Source organism: Muscardinus avellanarius, assembly GCF_963383645.1.
Source record: "Muscardinus avellanarius genome assembly, chromosome: 1".
NCBI classification, from domain to species: domain Eukaryota; kingdom Metazoa; phylum Chordata; class Mammalia; order Rodentia; family Gliridae; genus Muscardinus; species Muscardinus avellanarius.
The window spans coordinates 65,746,696-65,763,891 of record NC_137786.1 but is presented as its reverse complement, the minus strand read 5'-3'; the positions used below and the strand labels follow the sequence as shown (position 1 = coordinate 65,763,891).

The following is a 17,196-nucleotide window of genomic DNA, read 5'->3' as shown; positions in this document are numbered from 1 at the left end:
TCCTTTTTCAGAAGTACCTTGCCTGTAATAAAGTTTAGAAATATCCTCTTGCTTGTATTTTTCACTATAGTATTTATTTCATTTCTACTTTTCTCATTTGGCTATTACTAGTACAGTTACTTATGCAAATTTCAAAAGGAGAAAATTTCCATTCTTTGCATTTATTTTCCTGTTGCTATTTTTTTTCCCCATTTTATTTCATGGTTCTTACTAAGAAGTAATTGTGTTAGCTTGGCCTATTGGCATGTGCCTGTAATTCCAGTACTTGGGAGGCTGAGATGAAAAAAGTTTGAGGCCAGCCTTAGCAATTTAGTGAGACCCTCAGCAATTTAATGAGACCCTGTTTCAAAATAAAAATAAAAAGGGCTGGGAGTGTAGCTCAGAGGAAGAATGCCTCTGGTTCCAATCTCCACCACACCCAGCTTTGCAGTATAAAAAAGAAAAGAAATAATTATGTTACATAGAAGAGATAAGATTTAGCCAACCATGGCACAGTGATGCACACCTGTAATCCCAGTATGGGGATGGCTGAGACAGGAGGGTCACAGGTTCAAGGCCAGTGTGCAATAACTTAGTGAGGGCTGTTTTTAAATAAAAAATAAAAAAGGGGCTGGGAGTGTAGGTCAGTGGTCGAACCCCTCTGGGTTCAATCCCTAGTACAAGAGAAGGATGGGGAAAGAGGAGAAGGGAGGGGAGGGCTTCAGAAGAATGGGAACAAATTTACCATTCGATCCAGCAATACCACTTCTGGGTATCTACCCAAAAGAAAGGAAACCAAACTAATGCACGTGTATCTATGTTCATAGCTGCACAATTCACCATTGCCAAACTATGGAACCAGCCAAGATGTCCATCAACAGATGAATGGATTATAAAACTGTGGGATACATACACTATGGAATTCTACTCAGCCATAAAATACCAATTGTGGCATTTACAGGGAAATGGATGGAAATGGAGGACATTATGCTCAGCGAGATTAGTCAGTTGCAAAAAGTAAGAAATCGAATGCTTTCCCTAATATATGAAAGCTGAGGTAAAAAGGGTCATAGGAGGACCTCCAGGTGAAAAAGGAGATCCTATAGAGGAGCAAATAAGGCCCTAACTGTGGGGATGGGGGTGGGGAGGGAAGCTCTTTAAAGCGCATGATGTACTCATTCATATCATCGTCAACCACTAAGCCAAGCCTGGGAGGGACGGATGGGGAGGGAGTGGGGGGGTCTGGGTGGGGGCTGGCTGGGTGATGTGTGCATTTATGTCTACACAATTTTTTTTACCGCATTATGATGTATAAATACAATGCACCAATAAAAAACTTTTTAAAAAGAAGGGAGGGGTAAATTTCAAAACAAACAAACAAATTGCCAGGCATGGTGGTGCACGCTTGCAATCCCAGTGCTTAAGAGGCTGAGCCAGGAGGATCTAGGTTTGAAGCTAGCCTCAGATACTTAGTGAGGCTCTCAGCAACTTAGTGAGACCCTGTTTCTAAATAAAATATGAACAAAGGTCTGGAAGTGTAGTCCAGAAGTAGAAAGCCCCTGGGTTCCATCCCTAGTAACACACACACACACACACACACACATACACACACACACAAAATAAAAATTAAAAAATAAAGGACTGAGGGTATAGCTTAGAAGTAGAATTCCTCTGAGTTCCATGCCCAGTAACACACACACACACACACACACACACACACACACACACACACACACATCACTGGCATACAGCACCAATACTCTCTATTGAGCCTGGCCAAAGGGAGGGGTAAATGTGGTAAATATGGCGTTAGATAGAGGGAGGTCATATGGTAGGCCAACACTTTACAAAAAAAAAGTCTAGTTACAGCATTATTAAAAAAAATATATAAAAAACTTCAGCCAGGCATGGTAGCACATGTTTGTAATCCCAGTATTTTGGAGGCTGAGACTGAAGGATCGTGTATGTTCGAAGCCAGCCTTAGCCGCTTAGAGAGGCTCTCAGCAACTTAGTGAGGCCCCGTTTCCAAACAAAATATAAAATAGGTCTGGGAGTGCTGGGCGTGGTGGTGCACGCTTGTAATCTCTGGGCTTGGGCGGCAGAGACAGGAGGATCGCGCAGGTTTGAAGCCAGCCTCGCTGTTTCCAAATAAAAATATAAAAAATAAGTGTCTGGGAGTGTAGCCCAGAAGTAGAAGGATTTCCAGGAACCCCAGTACCACACACAAAAAAATAGGTCTGGGAGTATAGCCTGGAGGTAGAAAGCCCCTGGGTTCCATCCCCAGTACCACATAAAACAAAATAAAACAAAAACAAAAACAAAATAATTCATATATCACAACATGAACTATGCTACCATGTAGGTTCAGATAGAGAAAAATGTGTATATTTAAATTTACTTACATATGTATAGATGATTTCTGAAAGAGTAATACTATTATTCCTGGGAAGAGCCTGAAAGAAACTTATTTTTCACAGTGTGACTCTTTTTTTGTGTGTGGTACTAGGGATTGAACTTAGAGGCATTCTACCTCTGAACTACACCCCCAGCCCAATTTTATTTTTTATTTGGAGACAGGGTCTCATTAGGTTCATGAGTCTTACTACTTGCTAAGGTTGTCCTCAAACCTGTGATCCTCCTGTCACAGCCTCCCAAGTACTGGGATTACAAGTGTGTGCCACCATGCCTGGCTAAAGTGTGACTCATTGTATTATTTGATTAATAAAAACAATGTATAACTTTTAAAAAGGTTATTATTAAAACACATAATCTAGGTGTGGTGGCTCACTCTTGTAATCCTAGTATTTGGGAAGCTGAGACAGGAGAGTAGATTCACAGCCAGTCTCAGTAACTTAGTGAGGCCCTCCACAACTTAGTGAGACCCTATTCCAAAAATAAAACATAAAGTAGGGCGGGGTGTGTAGCTCAGAGGTAGAATGCCCCTTGGTTCAATCCTCAGTATCATAAATAAATAAATCACACATATATTGCACTTTCTTACCTAGTAGTAGAGTCATATTTTTGTCATATGATTAAGATTAGTTTTATTTTTTAGTACAAGAGCTCATATTGGTTTGAGGTACTTAGGCATTGTTGGTTCAGAGCAGATGCTTAAGAAATGGATATACAATATAAAAATTTCAGTAGAAGCCGGGCGTGGTGGCGCATGCTTGTAATCCCAGCATTCAGGAGGCTGAGACAGGAGGATCGTGGTTTGAGGACAGCCTCAGCTACTTAGTGAGGTCCTTTGCAACTCAGTGAGACCCTGTTTCAAAATAAAGAATAAAAAATAGGGCTGGGGGTGTAGCTCAGAGGTAGAATGCCCCTGGGTTCCATCCTCAGTATTGCAAAAAAAAAATTTTTTTTCAGTAGAGAAAGAGCAATGCAATTCAGTTGTGTATACAATACATTGTTCCAACACAAAAGCTCAGTCTGTGGAAGGGTAACACAAAGAAGCCAGGCAAACGCCAGCTGGGATCTTGTTTCGTGACTCAGCTGCGGGTATGGTGGTGAGTACTTTCTGAGAATTGACTGAGGTGCCCTTTTGGACATTTATCTTAGGCACACAAGATGCTGCCCCAGCATCCTTCTCTAGGAATGGAACTATGCTCCACTCTCTTTTCTCATCTAGTAGGTTTTGAGGAGGCGGGAGGTGACAAGGAGTTGCAGGATGAGAGCATGAAGAGAGTTTCATTTTCAGTTGGCTATGGTAGTTTTTAATGAAGATTTTCATGTTTATAAATATGGAGAATTTTAGCCAGGCGTGGTGGCGCACACTTGTAATCCCCATGCTTGGGAGGCAGACAGGAGGATCGCGCAGGTTCAAAGTCAGCTGCGTGTGCTGGCTTAGGAGACCCTGTTTCCAAATAAAAATGTAAAAATAGGTCTGGGAGTGTAGCCTGGAGGTAGAAAGGCTTCCAAGAACCCCAGCACCACTAAAAAATAAATAAATAAATAAATAAATAAAAAAATAAAAAAAAGAAATAAAAAAATATGGAGAATTTTAGAGCTAAAAGGAATCTTTTTGTACACACACACACACACACACACACACACACACACACACACCCCAAAACCAAGAATAAACTGAAGATGCTGTTTATAAGGAACTGCCTTTCCGTATGCTCGGGGCCTCTATGGTTCTTCATGGATGGTGATTACAACATATACATGTAACTACTTGTGCACGGATCTGGAAGAAGGGCCAAAGGACCTCCAAAGCCCCTCTGAAGTCTGGCTTACCACCTTACAGGCCTTTAAGAAGACACTCTCTCCTTTATTTGGATATGATGGAAACAAACCCGTCACACATCAGTTTCTAAATCTAAATATAACATAAAAATAATTTAATGAAGTGCATCTCCTTTTGGACGGATCAGGGTAGTAACGGCAATGAGTAACATCAACCACAGTTTACCACGGTAGTTACTGAGCTTCAAGTTTTCACTCTGAAGAAAGACCTCTTGCCATTCTTATCTCACCAGTTGGGTAGCTTTCTCCTCCGACAGGTCAGCAGTTAAACATTTAGAAATAGTGTTTAAAACTGCTTAGTCTTTGTACACAGTATTTATCATATTCAAAGGCATTGACTCAATAACGGTTTGGAAGAAGTATTGAAACACAGGAAACCTAACTTTTGAGCATAGCTTACAGTCTAATAGCCACATGCGAGAACCAGGGCACAGAACAGCAATCAAGAAGCCAGGCCTGGGCAACAGCACGACGCCCTAGCACATGGGCTTTGGGTTTTACAGATGAGTTAACCGGGGGAAGACTTATTTTGGTCACTCTGCTCTCACTTATAAAGCCTTTTACTGTGTGTGTGTGAGTGTGTGTGTGTGTGTGTGTGTGTGTGTGTGTGTGTATGGGGGAGTACTAAGGATTGACACCAAGAGTATTCTTCCTCTGAGCTATATCCCAAGCCCATATTTATTTGAAACAGGGCCTCACTAAGTTGCTGAGGCTGGGTGCGAATCTTTGATCCTGTCTCAGCCTTTCAAGCACTAGAATTACAAGCATGCACCACCGTGCTCAGCTTTACTTTGGAGGATGGCGGTTTGCGGACAGCCTCAGCTACTTAGTGAGGCCCTTTGCAACTTAGTGAGAACCTGTTTTAAAATAAAGAATAAAAAACAGGGCAGGGAGTGCAGCTTGGAGGTTGAATGCCCCCCAGTTCTATCCTCAGACCCACACACACAAAAAAATTATGCCATTATGTTTATAATAGTAGCAGTATAAGACAAAATAAATAATATATGTACAGAAATAAAAATTAGAAGGTATAAAAGGGCATATGGTGTAAAGTTAGTCTCTTTCTAACTCCTTCTCCTAGTCAATCAGTTACCCAGAGACATCTATGTTCTAATTTTTTTTTTTTTGTATCCCGATTGAGGGGTAAGTACCTCTCTCCTCTCTTCTCTTTCCCTCTCTCTCTCTCTCTCTCTCTCTCTCTACACACACACACACACACACACACACACACACACACACACACACACTTTTCTTAAGCAAAGGAAAGTATACTAACTATAATGTTCTTTTAAAAAATTAACAGTGTATCAGATATAGTTCCATATTATCCTTTTTAAATAACTGCTTAGTATTTCATAATTAATTTAACCAGGCCCCATATTTCTATTACAAATAAGGCTAAAATAAATATCTTGATGCATAAATTCCTTATATTGAGTATACCTATAGGAGAAATACTTGGAACTGTGGCAGACTGGGAAAATACTAAGCCCACCTCCTGGAGGCCTACGTGACCTTTCGAGAAGCGATATCGATCAACTGTAGCAGGAAGGAGCCTGCAGCTGTAACCATAGGAATTTTTACAACACTGTTACCTCCTCCCCTTCTCACTTCCTTCCTTCTTTTACTCTCCATATAAACTGCCACTTATCACTGAAATAAACAGACCTTGATAGGATTATCTACTTGGTCTCGTCTCTCTTTCTCGCCCATTTTTATTTGCAGATTGGGGTCCTCCTCGCCCCCCGAATTACTTGTCCCGCGGGACGGGACATGGAACTGGGATTGCTGGATTAAAATTTATTTGCATTTTCATAGATATATGGAATTTTTCCCCATAGAGGTTGTACAAAATTTCACTTTTGTTGCTAATATGTGAGGATTTGTTTTGTTTTTTATACCTTCTCCAAAGCAGAGTATCAGTGGCATATTATTGAAATTTCTGCATGAATTTTTCATTTTAAATAAGGTTAAGTATATTCATATATTCAGTGGCTACCTGTTTCCTTTTCTTTAGACTATTATATTTCTATACCTTAAAAAAATTTTTATAACACTAGAGACTGAACCAAGGGACAGTCTACCTCTGAACTACACCCCTAGCCATATTTTATTTTTTATTTTAAAAAAAGGGTTTCACTAAGTTGTGGAGGGCCTAAGTTGCTGAGGCTGGCCACAAATCTGTGGTGATCCTCAGCCTCCTAATACTGGGATCACGGGTGTGTAGCACTTGGGTTCAAACCCCACTTCTGAAAAAAAAAAAAAAAAAAAAAGGATTGTTAGTCTTTTCCAAAAAAAATTGGATTGTTAGTCTTTTCCTTACTGACTTTAGGAAGTATATTTTAACTATGGGCTCAGTAGATTTTGTGTGGGTTAAACTGCAAACCAGGTAATTATGTATAATGTCATTTCTATGTAAAAAATATATTTCCAAGCTATTCACCTACTAAATATTCAATTTTTATATGTGCTTGTGATTTGAAAGGTGCTTTTATTTCAGTCCCAAGTTGTGTATCTTTTAACTGGTCGGAATGGTTTTTACGGATTCCATTATATACTGGGAAACTCCTTAAAAATAAGTGACAGAACTAATTCAAATAGTAACAGAGTTCAATAATTAGCAGGATACAAATTATCATACAGAATTACCATACTGTCAGTAGTCTTAAGGTTCATAGATAATAAGCAGCCAAATGTTATGATGGCACCGAGTATCGTATGCATGTATGTCCCCATCACCGTGGACTTCATTATGATGTGAGATTATAATGCACCAATAAGAGTGTATTTAAAAATAAAAAATAGATGTTATAATGGTTGAAACAGTTCATTTCAATAGCAACAGAGAAGATTTGGGAATCAATTTAATAAAAAATGCAAAGCTTGTATGAGGACAATTTAAAAACATTCCTAAAAGATGCAAACATGGACCTCAATACATGGAAAGAACACCCATTGTTCTTTGATATCACAAATAAATATCACAAAGATTGATGTTCTCCAGCAACTAATTTATAATTCAATTCCAATAAAAATACTGAGAAACTTTTTGATGAAATGGGAAACCACTAAAAGGAAAAAGCTATGTCAGTAGCCTATCATACATTAGAACAAAGTCTCGATAACGGAAACAACCTAACATGATGGGTAAATAGGCAATGGAATACACGAGAAAGCTCAGAAATAGACCCAAGTACATATGGAAATTAGGTATATGATAAAGGTATCAACTCGGCGGGCGTGGTGGTGCACGCTTGTAATCCCTGCGCTTGGGAGGCTGAGACAGGAGGATCGCACAGGTTCGAAGCCAGCCTCAGCTACTTAGTGAGGCTCTCAGCAACTTAGTGAGACCCTGTTTCCAAATAAAATATAAAAAAGGTCTGGGAGTATAGCCCGGAGGTAGAAAGCCTCTGGGTTCCACCCCCAGAACCACCAAAAACCAAAACAAAACAAACAAACAAACAAACAAACAAAAAAACCCAAAAAAGGTATCAACTCAGATCACTGGGGCAAAAATAGATTTCTCTATGAAAGGTGTTGGACAATTGGGTAGCCTTTTGAAAAAAGAAGACTTGTATCTTTCATCACACATAAAAACAAATGCCAATGAATCAGGGATCTAAATGTAAAAACTGAAATCATAAAAGCACTAGAGGTAAACACGGGTAAATTTTGTTTAAGTTTTTGTATAAAGACAATCTTTATACAAAATTTATGGCTCAAAATTCAAATGTAATAAAAGAAAATATTTACAAATTTACTAACCTTTTTAAGAACAACTTTTGCATGCTAGAAATACCATAAAAGTTAACAATTGACAAGTTGGAGAAAATATTTGCTATACATATCACAGTTAAATAAAGAACCTTAAAATGAAGGGAAAAGACCAAAAACCCAATTTAAAATGACAGACATTTCACAAAAATGATTTGAAAATGGTCCTCTGACACATGAAAAGATGTTTAACTTTATTTACAATAAGAGAAATATAAAGCCAAAAATCAATACTGAGATATCATTCTAAAAAATAAGCAAAAGTTTGGGGAATAATAGGATATTTACATATTCCCAAAGTATGTCTCCATAAGATACTTATGAATTACAAAGGGAGACTAATAAAATTTACAGTGGAGAAATGACTACCTTAACAAAGTGATTGTATACATGAGCAAATCAACAGAGTGGCTCTTCATCAGAGGCACTGAGGATCATACCACATTGCTCTTGTGATAGTCCTGCAAACCCACAGCCCCAGTCTAATCAAGAGGAAACCACAAACAAACTCCAATTGAGAGACTTTAGAAGATAACTAGTCTAGACTGCACATTATAAGTGTTTGATACATTGATGGAAAATGGAATTAACTCCTCCATTTTTACATTTCCAGAGCACCACTAGTTTAGGCTTCTATTTGAAAATGCAGGACATGAAAAATGTCTGCAAATTCAGTTAAGATTCAGGAGCAGTTGATTAAAGGAGGATTGAATTGTTCCTGTAGATTAGCGGCCCTGTTTTGGGCACTGTGATTTTTATCAAAATGGTAAAGAGAAACAGTTGTGGAAGGAGATGTATTAGCCACAGTAGAAATTCTCAGTCTTTTAACCTCTTCTTTGGGATTTTTAAATGAAAAGATTAGTAAGAGTCAAATATTTCTTCAAAATTATTCTCCTTTGTATTAAGTTAATGCTAGAGTTAAATTTTTTGTGTCACTAGAGTTTGAATCCAGGGGCATTCTACATCCAAACTTTTTTTTTTTTTTGTCTCACTAGGTTGCTAAGAGTCTTGCTATGTTGCTAAGGCTGTCCTTGAACATGCAATCCTCCTGTCACAGCATTCAGCTTCCCAAGTACTGGGATTACAGCATGTGCTACCATGCCTGGCTAATAATAATTAAAATTTTTGCTGCTTAACACCATTGATTCCATCAAGGACAAAAAGTAAGATGAAGCAATCTACTTCAAAGAAAAAAAATATAAGTGCCCAAGAGCAAAACATTTCATGCACTAAAGGACAACTTTCCCTCTAAAAGGTAAAATTATGACCCTCACACAAATTAAGTAATGAAATGAATACGTAGTAAGATTTTACTTAACTCTTTAATGATGAAACTGGTAATATGCTAAAACCAGTGCAAAGGACAATCCAAAGAACAGGTCAGGAATATTAAATGTGTCAGAGGAGGTAAAACTGTTTTTCCTCCTTAATGCTGATGTTGGAGGGGAAGGATTGTCATTTGGCTTCATAGAGTACATTTGCATATGTATAAACAAAATTATTTTTATGAATGTAATTTATCAACAATTTATAATTTTTAAAAATAACTCCCATAAGTGGGGCATGGTGGTACACACATATAATCCTAGTATTTGGGAGGCTGAGACAGGAAGATCAAAGGTTCAAGGCCAGTCTCTACTTAGAGCCAGACTCTCAACCCAGCAAGGCTCTGTCTGTCTGTCTGTCTGTCTCTCTCTCTCTCACACACACACATCCCACTCCCCTCATGGACTTAACTTCAGCCAGAAAGAACATGCTCTCAAGGCAATGCAAATACCCCTCCCTACACATAATAGCTATAATTTATCTCCAGACAGAGGGTAAGCAGAAAGTCTCAGATTGTGATGCGAATACACTGGTTTTAAGGCTAACTCCCCAATTCAATAAGCGTATAAGGAAATCTTCCTTCCGCGCTTCTTTGGTTCACTGCTTGGTAGAGAAGTCAGGTCTGAATGGGCTCATGCCTGGACAAGCTAATTAGCTATTCAAGGATCTCACAAACCCCCCAGACAACTCAAGGGCAGCCTGGAAGTCGAACTGCACCTTCCTGAGGCTCTGAGCAGTCAGTGTACTTGGCCCACTGTTGCTGGAGGGGAGAAAGTGGCTTCATGGATGTGTACCATTCATAAACGAATCTGAAAGGCCATCCAGGCCTCGGCCTCTTCGCTCTCCTCCCACCTGCCCTCGGCTGGCCTCTGGAGCCAGAAACGACTTTAGCTAGTTAAACCTTACAGCTCAGGATGTGGAGCCTGAGGCTCAACCATTTCTGTGCTAATTACTTCAGAAAAAAAAGGGGGGGGGGAGGAGTACTAATTATAATCCAGACCTGCTAGAGTTGCGGCAAGATTTAAAGACAAGGGATGTGAAAGTGCTTTGGCAACTGCGAGAGTTATTACAAAGAACACTTCTCTTTTAGCATGCCACGGTGTCAAGTTCATCGCTAGGCAAGATAAGGGGCCCGGGGGCCCGGCCAGCTCCCGGGGGCCGGGCCGGCCCGCGCGTCGGGCCCCGCTGGCTCCTCCCCGCCACCGCGGCGGGGACCGGCTCGGGGCGGCGGGGCGCCGGCCTCCCGACCCACCGCCCGCGGAGGGAGGAGTGGGCGTCGGGGCGGAGCAGGCCGGGCCGCAGTTCCTGATCCCAGCAGCAGGCTGTGCAGACCGCGGCGGGCGCCACAGCACCGCGACCGCCGGAGGATGGGCCCGCGCAGCCCCGCGAGCCTGGCCGCGGGCGCCGGCCCGCTGCTGCCGCTGCTGCTGCTGCTGCTGACGGCGCCGCCGGGCTGGGGCGCCGGGGCCCCGCGGCCGCCGCACCTGGTCTTCGTGCTGGCGGACGACCTGGGCTGGAACGACGTGGGCTTCCACGGCTCGCACATCCGCACGCCGCACCTGGACGCGCTGGCGGCCGGCGGGGTGCTGCTTGAGAACTACTACACGCAGCCGCTCTGCACGCCGTCGCGGAGCCAGCTGCTCACCGGCCGCTACCAGGTAGGGGCCGGGCGCGGGCACGGGAGGTTGGCGCGGGCCCGCCGGCTCGCCCCGCGGCGCGCGGTCTGCGCAAGCGCGGCCCCGGCCCCGCCCCCCCTCGGGCTCGCCTTTTCCTTTTTCGTGGTCCCGGCCCGAGAGGGTTCTGGGAGGCCGGACGCCGGCCGCGGGCTCGCGGCACCCGGGGCTGCGTGGCCTCTGCCCGTTCCAGGGAAGAAGGATGGAGAGGGAGCGGGCCTGGCGCCCCGAGGTGGAGTTAAAGTTAAGTGACCACACGCTGCCACCCTGGCACCCCGTGAACCCGAGGTCCGAGGTTAGGAGCGTTCGCCCCAAGATTGGGGTCATTTCTCCAAGTTCTCAGCCACCTTAGAATGAAGGTACCCAGGCGGAGTGTTCTTGGGCTGATGACATTCCTTTCCGATTTACCTTTGCACATCTCAACATCTTCACTCTAAAATGCTTCTATCTCTGTAATTAAGAGAACATATACTTGACCCTGTTAGAAGACTAAGCATAGGGAGAATGTCTTTGCAGTGTTCCACAGTCATCCAAGGAAATTGACGAAACAGCCCGTGAGGTGGTCAGCTTTAACACGTACAGGCGAAGCAGTAGCCTGCATCAATGGATGACAAGTTTAGAATCTCGCAGCTCGAGAGTGGTAAAGCCGAATCTTCTACTGATCTCAGGCCTGTAAAATTGGACCTTTTTTTTTCTCAGTCCAATTAAGATTTACATGCTTACTGGATGCTGGTCTGGTTATGACTATATTGAATACAATAATTTGTACTAGGTACTGTTGGATACAACATGCACGCCTTCATATAATAAATATATAGTTAATTCAGCAAAATATTTTGATTACTGTGCTGTGACAGGAGCTATCTTTGAACCCTGCCTGCTTTCTCAAGTTTGTGTTCACATAACCATTCAGATCAACCCTAGCTTCATATTGTCCTAAGAACAAGAACAAGGAGTGTTTTTTTTTTTTTTTTTTTTTTTTTTTTTTTTTTTTTGGTACTGGGGATTGAACCCAGAAGCTTTTTACCTTTGAGCTACACCTCTAGACCTTTTTGTTTTATTTTGTTTGTCCAGTACTGGGGATGGAACTCAGAGGCATTCTACCTCCGAGCTACACCCCTAACCCTATTTTTTAATTCTTTATTTTGAAACAGGGTCTCACTGAGTGGCAAAAGGCCTCACCAAGTAGCTGAGGCTGTCCACGAACCACGATCCTCCTGTCTCAGCCTCCCAATGCTGGGATTACAAACTTATTTTATGTTTTGAAGTAGGTTCTCACTAAGTTGCTGAGAGTCTCACTAAGTTGCTGAGGCTGGTCTTGAACCCTCCTGTCCCTGCCACCTAACTATTGGGATTACAGGCATGGCCACCACACCTGACTAGGAGGGTTCACTTATGATAGAGATCTCAGCAGTGATATGAGGACTTGTCTGAAAGAGGAAAGAGAGTGTTTAGCAAGAAACAGCTGTAACCAAAGTTTGCAGTGGAGATAGTGTGGCTCTCTTCACTGTGAGCAGTGTGTACCTTCTCCAGTTCCAGTGATCCGTACTCGAATACAATCCTCACCTTGGGCACTTTGTAGGAGTAGAGGGATGTGGGAGTCAAGGGGGGGCAAGGTCTATCTCAGGGGTTCAGCACATTGCAAAAGAATGGAAGGGCCATTCACTTCTCTAGCAGCCTCCCTTCCAACATACTTGCACAGGAAAGCAAATACTACACTTCAAAAGCTCATTCATAGAATTGGCTGCTCTGTCCCCCAACAGCATCCCTCACCAGACACCGACATTCAGCCTTGGGGATATATGTGAGTATTTAGAGTACGCTGTGGTTAAGAAGTGAAGAAAGGGCAAATGTTGGGTACTCCAAAACTGTTCAGAGGCCTCAGTGTAGCCCACTCAAGGCAGGCCAGCCTCTCCAAATATTTTTCTTGACTTCTTTTCACTATTGCCTTCTTTTAGAGTTCATGAAACCCAATTCAAAACTAGCTTGGGTTAGCAAGCATCTTCTTCTCTTTTTTTTTGGTGGTAGTACTGGGGTTCCTGGAAGCCCTTCTACCTCCGGGCTATACTCCCAGACCTATTTTTATATTTTTATTTGGAAACAGGGTCTCTTAAGCCAGCGCGGCTGGCTTCGAACCAGCGTGATCCATCTGTCTCCGCCTCCCAAGTGCGCCACCACGCCTGGCACAAGCATCTTCTTTTAAAGGAATTAACATTTCTGGGAGGTCTAAGGAACCTCAGATACTATATGCTGATACTGTTCTGGGCACTTTACAAGTATTAACCAGTTCTCACCATGATTTCTATGAAATAGGTACTATTATTAGCATGCCTCATTTCTAACAAGCAAGTTGAGACAAGAAGAGGTTAAGAAACTTGCCCACAGTCACAGTACTACTAGTAAATAGTAGGGCACGGTGTGAACCCGGCAATGTACTCCAGAGTTGGTGCCTATTACCACTAGACTATATTGCTTACTTAGAATGATTAGAATTGCAAGAAATGTTTCATATTTGCTAAGTAATCTCTTTATTGTTTTGGCCATTTAGGTCATTCACAAATATTTCAGTTTTAAAAAGTAACCTGCCAGATGGCATGGTGATACACCCCTATAATCCTAGTACTTGGAAGGCTGAGACAGGATTGCAGGTTTGAGCCAGCCTCAGCAACTTAACAGGACTCTTTTAAAAAATATAAAATAAAAAAGGGTTGGTGGTGCAGTTCAGAGGTAGAATGCCCCTGGGTTTAGTCCCTAATATAACCCCCAAACTAAGCCATCTATTTTTCAATTATAAAATGAGAAAATTTGTTGGCAATTTCAAAATTAGGTACTTGAAAGAATTGCTGAAAAGTCATGTCTGTGAATTTGGCAATGATAATGCTTTAAGTTAATGTTTAGAGAACTCCTTTCAGTAATTGTCTCCTTTGGATGAGAAAAGTGATAAACAAGCCTAGGCTGACTGGGCTTTGTACCCCTATGAAAGTCTTAGTTTTAGGTTTTTTTTAACTTATAAAAATATTAAGTAGCTGGGTCTGGTGGCCCAGTTTTATAATCCTAGTACTTGGGATGCTGAGGCAGGAGGATCACAGGTTCAAGGACAGCCTCAGCAAGTAGTGAGAATCTCATCAACCTTATGAGACCCTATTTCAAAATAAAAATATACTAAGGCTGGGGGTGTAGTCCAGGGGTAGAATGCCCCTGGGTTCAGTCCTCAGTACCAAAAAAAATTTTTTTTAAATTAAATGAAGAGAGTAGGTTAGGAATTATGAGATACAGGTTTCCATCTTGTTTGTGCAGACTTGGACCTCACTGGACATCATTTACACATAAATAGTATAGGAGTTGGGCTCCCATAGTATGTAATATAGGATATATAACAATATATCTAATAGCATGCATAATAGTAATATATGATAAATACAGGAGTTGAGATGAAATCCAATGCTCTTTCTAGCTCTAAATTTGTTTGACTCTAAGGCTCTTGTTCTAAGAGCAAGTATGTGACTTGGCAAATGCACATTATCCTGCCCACTATCCCCATCTGTTGTTAGAGATATTAATCTTGTCTAACACTGTGTGCTTTACAAGTTGCATATGCTACTTGTTCTGCTGCTAGGAATTAAACAGGAATCAGGAATGTGAATTTACCTTTTTATTATTAAGATGTTTAAGTATTAATCTATACAAAAAGTTGTGTGTGTGTGTATGGGGAGTACTGGGGATTCTATCTCTGAGCTATACCGTCAGCCATTTTTATTTGTTTGTTTGTTTGTTTGTTTTGTTTTGAAACAGGGTCTCACTAAGTTGCTGAGAGTCTTGCTAAATTGCTAGGCTGACTGAGAACCTGCAATCCTCCTGTCTCAGCCTCCCAAGTTCTGTGATTATAGGTGTGTGCCACCACCATGCCCAGCTACAAAAGGTCCTTTTAAAACTTCCATGCTTTAGTGGAAAATGCATAGAACACGAGTTAGTAGGGGTGGGAGAAACTGATTAAGTAGTAACTGAAAAATCCAGGAATTTCCAGGAAATTCAGATCTTCCTACACTCGGGCTAGTGTTCGTCCCACAGTACTATGACTTATTCACTCATGACTTTAAAAGACATGTTTTAAATTCTGTACTTTATGTTTTCAGTAGAAAACACATTCATATGGTTTAAAAACTCAAAATAGCTATGTGTTGTGGCATACTACTGTAATCCCAGTACTTGGGAGGCTGAGGCAGGAGGATTGAAGGTTTGCAGCCAGCCTCAGCAATTAGGCCATCCACAACTTAGTGAAATCCTGTTTCAAAAATAAAGAAATAAAGTAGGGTTGAGGATTCAATCGCCAGTACCACAGAAACAAAACAGAACAAACAAAAACAAAATATAAATTTACAAAAGGTATTCTACTGAAAATTTCCTTTTGCACATGGGTGTGTGTGCCCATACACCATGTTCCTCAGGCATCTAGTTTCTATCTTTGTAGGTAAATGGTCCTCTTGGAATTGTATATACTTTTCCAAAAGTACTTTGTGTATATACAAGCAAATACATATGTTGATGTTCCCTTCTTTTTTTTTTTACATCAATGGTAACAAACTCTTTTGCAGCTCTTCTTTTTTAACTTAATATTCAAAATAATTCCATATTGTTGAATAAAGAGCATCCTTGTCAATTTTTATGTCTTCATAATATATTTTTAGGTGACTATATCATGATTTATTTAACCAATCCCATAATGATGGGCATACATGTTGTTTTGATATGTCAAATAAGGAGAAGTCAGTACCTGTATATATATGCCATTTTGCCCATGTTTGAATTGATTTGTAGGACAAGCTTCTAGAAAAGATATTTCTGAATTTAAGAGTAGATGGAGTTTGTAATTTTGATAAATATAGCAAAATTGAACTTCAAGAGGTTGTACCAATGCACATTTCCACCATAAATATACAATATTGACCATTTCCCTACAGTCTTTTTAAAATTATAATTCACATGATATTACATTCACCATTTTAAAGTGCATATATGTTTTTCTTATACTAACAAAGTTGTTCTACTACCACAGTATTTTTACCTCCCCAGAAAGACACTGTGCAACTGTTAGCGGTTACTGTCCATTCTTCTGTTCTATCAGGTCCTGGAAAATCACCAATCTATTTTTTTCTCTCTAGATTTGCCTACTGGACATTTTATATAAATGGTGTCATATAATAGATATCCTTTTATATATAGTATAGCATGTATTGTTCCTCTCCCCTTTTTTGTGGTACTGGACATTGCATTCCACCTCTTCACCTCCAGCATTATTTTTAAAATTTATTTTGAAACAGTTACTAAATTGTAGAAGACCTCACTAAATAGTTGAGGTTGGCTGCTCACCTGCAGTTCTCCTGCCTCAGGCTCCCAAGTACTGGGATTACAAGCATGCTCCAACACACCTGCTCAATAATACTACATTGGATGAATAGTTTTTTACATTTTCTTTGTCCACACATTAATTCATAGATAACAGGATGTTTCCATTTGGGAACTGTTTTGAATAATGCCTCTTTGAACACCCATGTACAATTTTTTGTATACATTTTTAAAGTTTTTCTTGGAATAACACCTCAGAGTCAAATGCTGGGTCATATGGCAACTCTGATGTTTAATTTTTGAGGAAAAAATCTGCACCATTTTATATTCCCACAAGCAATGTACATGGGTTTCAATTTACATGGGTAAAACTTGTTATTATGTCTTTAAAAATAATCTTCTAGCCATCCCAATGAAAATGAAGTGGTACCTCATTATAGTTTTGATTTGCATTTCCTAATGACTAATGGTTTGGGGCTTCTTTTCATGTTTTATTGGGCATTTTTATATCTTCTTTGGAGAAATGTCTACTCAGATCTTTTGCCTATTTTTAAACTGGATTACTTGCTTTTTATTGTTGTGTTGTAAAATATTTTACATATTTTGGATATTAATCCTTAATCAGATATATGATTTGCAAATATTTTTTCCACTCTGGGTTCTTTTGTACTTTCTTGATAGTGTCCTTTGAAATACAACACAAGTTTTAATTCTTGATATAGTACAATTTATCTGTTTTTCTTTGCTTACTATGCCTTTTATGTCATATCTATGAAACCATTATTGAATCCAAGATTACAAAGATTTGCCTTTATACTTTCTTCAGGGTTTTTTTTTAGTTTCAGCTCTT

The 17,196-nt window shown here is 40.6% G+C and overlaps 1 protein-coding gene across 1 annotated transcript in view; it reads left to right on the top strand.

The window, feature by feature from the left end:
- Positions 1 to 10,697: 10,697 nt before the first annotated feature.
- ARSB (arylsulfatase B) overlaps positions 10,698 to 17,196 on the top strand; it is a gene marked incomplete at both ends in the record, with an annotated part of 176,978 nt that continues 170,479 nt past the window's right edge. The window contains one exon of the mRNA XM_080692784.1: positions 10,698 to 10,988. Within this exon, the coding sequence (XP_080548910.1) occupies positions 10,698 to 10,988 (291 nt within the window). The remainder of the gene's footprint in view (positions 10,989 to 17,196) is intronic.